Raw genomic sequence first — 6936 nt, forward strand, 5'->3', positions numbered from 1 at the left:
GCATCGACACGCTGGTCACATGTCATGCTATTGTCCACTAGGAACACTGCATTTGCTAAACTCGTAGCACAGATTATTAAGTTAAGGGCTCACCACCCTGATCATCCTATTAAGTCTATAAGGTTAGACAATGCTGGGGAGTTTACATCAAAAACTTTTGATGATTATTGCATGTCCATTGGGATTGAAGTTGAACATCCAGTTCCTCATGTTCACACCCGAAATGGTCTCGCAGAAGCCACCATTAAACGACTACAAATGGTCGCTAGGGCATTGGTAATGCGCACCAATCTCCCTATTTCTGCTTGGGGCTATGCAATATTGCATGCAGCTGTACTTATTCGTCTGAGGCCCACTGCCACTCAACCCTTTTTCTGCGTCCCAGATGGTGACTGGGTATGAGCCTAATGTCTCACACTTACGCATATTTGGGTGTGCAGTTTATGTGCCAATTGCGCCACCACAGCGCATCAAAATGGGTCCTCAAAGACGATTAGGCATTTATGTTGGATATGATTCTCCAACGATTATCCGCTACATAGAACCCTTGACAGGCGATCTCTTTACCGCTAGATTTGCGGATTGTCACTTCGATGAGACAGTCTTCCCGTCGTTAGGGGGAGATAAGAACATCAATGTTCAACAGGAACGACAGGAATTGTCGTGGTCTGTCCCCACTCTATCTCATCTTGATCCCCGAACCGCACAGTCCGAAATTGAAGTGCGGAGAATTCTCGATCTTCAGAACGTAGCAGAATCGATGCCTGATGCGTTTTCTGATATCGCTAAAGTGACGAGATCACACATACCTGCTGCAAACGTGCCTGCAAGGATTGATGTCTCTAAAAGTAGAGGACATGACGCCAACTCAAGAATGCATGAGCATGGCGCCAACGTTCCATCTCTCAATGATGGTGACGTTATGGCTAGGCCCACGGCTCCTGCCAGGAAGCGCGGGAGGCCCATAGGTTCGATGGATTCTCGCCCAAGAAAGAAAGCGAGTTTGGCACAAAATAATCCATTAATCATCGATGTGAATAATCCATCTCATGAGAATATTCCGGATTATGGTTATGTCCAAGAGACATCATTGGGGGACGCTCCAATGTCAGAACCAATTCCAGAGAATAGAGAGATCTCCATAAATTACACTAGTGTACATGAGACGATGGATAGAAATTCTATGGCGATTGATGATGCATTTGCATATCATATTGCAAAAGGAATTATAGAATATGATGATATCGAACCTCGCTCTGTTGAAGAATGTCAACGAAGAGCAGATTGGCCTAAATGGAAAGATGCGATCCAGGTTGAATTGGATTCACTAACAAAGAGACAGGTATTTGGGCCTGTAACGCAGACACCCCCAAGTGTAAAGCCTGTTGGCCATAAATGGGTCTTTGTTAGAAAGCGTAATGAGAAAAATGAGGTGGTAAGATATAAAGCCCGCCTTGTGGCGCAAGGTTTCTCACAACGCCCTGGAATCGACTACGAGGAGACATATTCTCCCGTAATGGACGTTATAACGTTCCGCTACCTTGTCAGTTTGGTAGTTTCCGAAAAACTTGACATGCAGCTTATGGATGTGGTTACAGCATATCTCTATGGGGATCTAGATTCAGAGATATATATGAAGGTTCCAGATGGACTTCAATTACCCAAATCAAGTGGCTCTAAACTACGGAGCGCGTTTTCAATAAGATTAAAACGCTCACTATATGGATTAAAACAATCCGGACGGATGTGGTATAACCGTCTAAGTGACTACTTGATTGGGAAGGGATATATTAACAATGAAATATGCCCATGCGTGTTCATTAAAAGAACAAGTTCCGGATTTGCAATCGTAGCAGTTTATGTCGATGACATGAACCTAATTGGAACTCTAGATGAGTTGAAGGAAACTGCTAAATACTTGAAATCCGAATTTGAGATGAAAGATCTTGGGAAAACACGGTTTTGTCTCGGTTTAGAACTCGAGCACCGTAGTGATGGGATTTTTGATCCATCAGTCTGCATATACTCAGAAGATCCTAAGGCGCTTTAATGAAGATAAAGCAAAGCCTGTGAGTACTCCCATGATTGGTCGTAGTCTTGAGCCCAGAAAAGATCCGTTTCGTCCAAAGGATGAGGACGAAGAACCATTAGAGGCCGAAGTGCCCTATTTAAGTGCAATAGGCGCATTATTGTACTTAGCTCAATGCACAAGACCAGACATCTCTTTTGCAGTGAACTTGTTAGCTCGACATAGCTCTGCGCCAACACGCCGCCATTGGATTGGTGTAAAGACAATCTTTCGATACTTAGGAGGTACGATTGATATGGGCCTATTCTATCCCTACAGAGAGAAAAACGGAAATTTGGGATCGGACCCCAAGAGGCAAAGAGCCACCGTTCAAGAAGTAGCCGCCGGCCATGTTGCCGCCGCCAGTGCTGCCGCCGTCCATGGTGGCCGGCCTCACCCTACTCCCCTCCATCAAAACGACAATGACGTTTTGATGGGATTTGCTTATGCAGGGTACCTCTCTGACCCTCACAAAGGTCGCTCCCAAACTGGTTATGTCTTTACCATGGGAAGCACTGCGATATCTTGGAGGTCTACGAAACAGACCCTTGTTGCTACTTCCTCGAATCATGCAGAGATTATTGCTATACATGAAGCCGTTCGTGAATGTATATGGCTAAGGTCTGTGATTCGACATATTCAAGGAAGTTGTGGTTTGAAGTCTACCACAGATGAACCTACATGCATTTATGAGGATAATGCAGCTTGTATTGAACAAATGAAGTTAGGTTTCATCAAAGGCGACAACACCAAGCATATATCACCTAAGTTCTTTTATAATCAGCAACAACAATCACTTCTAAAGATTGAAGTGAATCAAATCCGATCAGAGGATAATGTAGCGGACTTATTCACTAAGTCGTTACCTAAATCCACATTCGAGAAACATGTGAAGAGCATCGGATTGAGAAAGTTATCCGAACTCCCACGATTGTAGCAATCAGGGGGAGATATCGACATCAGGGGGAGTTATGATGTCTACATGTTCGATCTCGAAGAGTGAAGGACGTGTTGTGCTCTTTTTGTCCTTCGACCAGGGTTATTTTTATCCCACAGGGTTTTTGTTACCTGGCAAGGTTTTTAACGAGGCAATGGATGAAGCGTCACCACCAAGTTTGAAGCGGCACAAGGGGGAGTGTTGAAGGAATATCGATTTAGTGTGCCTTATCAAACTAGGAGTAGCAATAGGAGAGAAGGTTCTAGATTTCCCAATCCTACACGGATTGGTATTCCTTGTAACATTAGAACTAGTACTTTGTAATCCCTATATATAGGGCTCCTATTCTCAATAATAATACAACACATCTCTCTCTACAATTCTCTCTCGAATCTATTTTACTTAAACAATTTATTAAATATCAACGGTCGAGATCTGCTGGTGCATGTAATTTACACCCTCGGTGCATAGAAAAATTTTCCATGATAAAGATGACATATATATGCCTTTGTTATAATTGCTGGACTGATTTCAAACTTTTTATATCTTGTGACCTAAACCTTATCTATCAAAAGTTTTTATAAGAAACTGAAATAAATTTTTTACACTAAAATTAGAAATAACACTTATTTTAGTAAAAATTAAATTCAAAATTCACATAATTAATTTCCTTTTTTTTTCTACCTAGAGATTTACAATTTCCAGGTAAAATAATCGAGGCAATTGATGTCTAAAAATTAAAGTTCTTTTTAGTAAAAAAAAAAAATTTCCTCCACTTTTAATTAATGAAAAATCCACTCAGCTGGTCATTTCTTTAACAAAAAAAAGAGAAAAAGAAAACAAACAAAACACATTGTTTTCTTCAACACCATGACCCTACACACCTCCGTCCTCTCAAGTCTCTCGTTTCCCTCCCAGATCCAAACCCAACATTCTCCTTGAGTCTCTGCTTCGTTGATTTATATTTTAGTCTTGTAATCTTCATTTCTAAGTCATCGATTTCTGGTTTGATTTCCAAAGACTTTTATAGTCTCGAGACAAGTCCACTCCTTTTGTGGTTGGTGTTTGAGCTTGGAACTGAAACAATGGAGATAGAAAGCAATATGATCATCAAGAATGATAATTTAGAAGCCTTTGATATTTTCAAAAAAGCCTTCACAATCTCAGCCACAAACATCAAATTCTTGATCTTCACCATTCTCACCTCCCTCCCTCTCTTCTGTTTCTTGGTTTACTATGAACCTTTTCTCCAAAGATTCCTCCTTGAAATCTCAGAAATACTAAAGCCCTCCAAAGATGATTACTTCGGTTATTTGTCTTCAAGACGATTTCAATTTTCAATACCAAGTTTACCAACTGACATGGCAACAAAACTAAACAATGAGTTTCCTGGTGGGTTGGTTCAGATAGCCCTTCTCTATCTGATCCCTCTCCATCTCCTAGAGCTCAGCACCGTCCTTGTCATTGTTGATTTGGCATCAAAGACATATACTACACAAGAAGAAGAAGAGCCACCATTGACTCTCATGGAAATGGTTCATAAGCCCTTCGACGTAACTAGAGTCCTAGGTACTTTGGTCACATTTGTGTATGTTGTGATCATGTCGTCTAGTTCTCTACTAGGTTTGGTATGGTTAGCAGTAATATATTATGTTGTCACCATGTTCTTTTACGATGTGCTCGTCATCATGTGGTGTTGGGTGGGATTTCTGGGACTTTTGACACTGTATTTGGGATGGATTGCCGTGTTGAACATGAGTGTTGTGATTTCAATTCTTGAGGGGAGATATGGAACCAAGGCAATTGCTTTAGCCATTTGTTATAGTGTTGGTAACGAGTGGAGAGGGTTTCGTTTGATGCTTGTTTTCTTTGCCTGGGAAGTTGGTTTGAGGTTGCCCTGCATCTATTTTGGCTGCAAAGGAACTTGGAGTGTTGGCATTTTGACACAGATTGGCTTCTTCTGCTTGGGAAATGTGGTGAAGTGGGTCGTCTTCACGATTTACTTCTACGATTGCAAGAACCGTGAAATAGAGAGGAAGTTGATGATGAAAGCTAAGAAGAGAGCTGTTGAAAGTGGTTAATGAATTAGGTGAAGTTTCTGTTACTGCAATATTGTGCATTGCAGCTTGACATACTCAATTTCCGTTTTTTAGATGTTGTTAAGTTTCACAATCAGATGTAAAGTTTCTGTTACTACATTGGTGGAAAATTTTAAATTTCAGAGAAGAAGTGACAAAATATGCACATCGTTTGAAGTTTTGAACTTTGTATTAGTACCTCTTTTTACTTTCTTCTGCATGTCTTGCTTGTCTACTTGTCCGGCCACTAGTTTTTGGGAGATTCAACAACTAAAAACAAAGTAAAGTACTGTATGTTAGGACGTGCTCTGAGCATCACGTCAAATGAATACAATGACAAAGAACCAGCCGGAAATATAACATTGTTTTGAAATAAAATTGAAAGCAACTACAATGGATTAGATGTGTTAATGCTTGGATCCGTGGGGATCTAATTAACGATAAGTAAAGAGAAAGAGAGAGATTGACACGAGATGTATAGTGGTTCACCTCCCGCTAAGAGCGGGAGACTACGTTCACTTGAAAGCTTATACTAGTGTGTGTCAAGCCTTGCGGCCTAACATGATTACAAAGTGTGTTGTAATGGAGTGAATGGTGTTTAAGTGGGAGGAGAGTTCCTTTTATAAGTGAAGGAAGTCATCTCCTTTACATTGTTTTCGATGTGGGACAAGTAACAACTATTCTAGTGTAGAAAGCCTAGTTTGTGAGGGCAACTTTGCAAGGCCGGAAAGGTGGCTTCCCGGCGACGGATTTGCGACTTCCGGATACCGTAGCGTAGCTTGAACATAGGGCTACAAGATGCAAGTAGCGGTTGGGCCTCACCATGGCTTGTGGGTGTCCCAAAGAGGGTGTTACTTATGCTTGGTGAGATAGCAAATACTCCATATTGTTGGAGGTATGTACAAGATGAGTGACTGTTATTTTTTTAGATATTAAAATAACCGACAGTGCACTTGCACTGTCGGTGCATACAATCCTCTTCCCTACAATGGTTCCATTTTGTATTGTATATATTGAAGAGGCAACCATACCAAACCCACCTCATTAATTCAAACTTTGTAGCCGTACTGACTGACCGAAATGAAGAATCCGATAGAACTTGAGCAGATCAAGCCATGGTTTCTTGGCACCATTGGTATAATGGGATCAGCCATGAAAATCTTTTTGGGAAATCTCAATTTCATAACCTTCAATTTGATCACCTCCTTTCCTCTTTTCTGCATGATGAAGTTCATACCAAGATCACCTTATGACTTTTGGCAGCCTAGTTTCATCATGGAGGCATCATTGGAGCTAAGGCGGCTCATTACTCACCCTGGCACTCTGAAATCTTCTATACCTTCGATTCAAGATTGGACAATACGAGTACTCGATGCGTGGCTTTTTGACATGCTCAAGTTCCTCGTTGCACTCACATCTATCTACTCTGCTTCAATAATCTATACGACTAGTGTTGGCAAGTCAATGAGTCTCCGATATCTTGTTCAGAGTTCGATCACCAAAATTCGGTGGCCTGAGCCTATAATTACATATTTTTCTCTGTCCCTAATTTCCTCTATCTTTTTAGAAGGTTTTAGACATTGGTTAAGGGCAAGGCCTACAAATCTATACCTGATCATCCTACAATTTTTCGTTCCATTTGTGGCCGTTGCCAAATGGTTGGAGTTCAAAGCCTTGACTAATGTAGCTGTTGTTGTTTCCGTTTTAGAAGACAATATCAGAGGGCCTTTTGAAGCCTACTCAACCTCGTTGGAGCTAAGCAGAGGAAATAGACTAAGGGGGGTGTATTGTATTTGGATTTGTGCAGACTTTTTTTAAATGACAGACTTTTTGAAAAGTCCACAAACTCTTTA

At 41.1% G+C, this 6936-nt stretch overlaps 1 protein-coding gene across 1 annotated transcript; it reads left to right on the top strand.

Moving 5' to 3' along the window:
• Nucleotides 1–4090: 4090 nt before the first annotated feature.
• LOC133709131 (uncharacterized) lies at nucleotides 4091–5086 on the top strand. The gene has a single exon (XM_062134765.1). The coding sequence runs from the start codon at nucleotides 4091–4093 to the stop codon at nucleotides 5084–5086; it is 996 nt and encodes a 331-aa protein (XP_061990749.1).
• The last annotated feature ends 1850 nt before the right edge of the window (nucleotides 5087–6936 follow it).

This window comes from Rosa rugosa, chromosome 5 (assembly GCF_958449725.1).
Source record: "Rosa rugosa chromosome 5, drRosRugo1.1, whole genome shotgun sequence".
Lineage (NCBI taxonomy): Eukaryota > Viridiplantae > Streptophyta > Magnoliopsida > Rosales > Rosaceae > Rosa > Rosa rugosa.

Bases quoted from the DNA above. Each gene is read 5' to 3' on its own strand.
- LOC133709131 (XM_062134765.1), top strand. From the start codon at position 4,091: ATGGAGATAGAAAGCAATATGATCATCAAGAATGATAATTTAGAAGCC.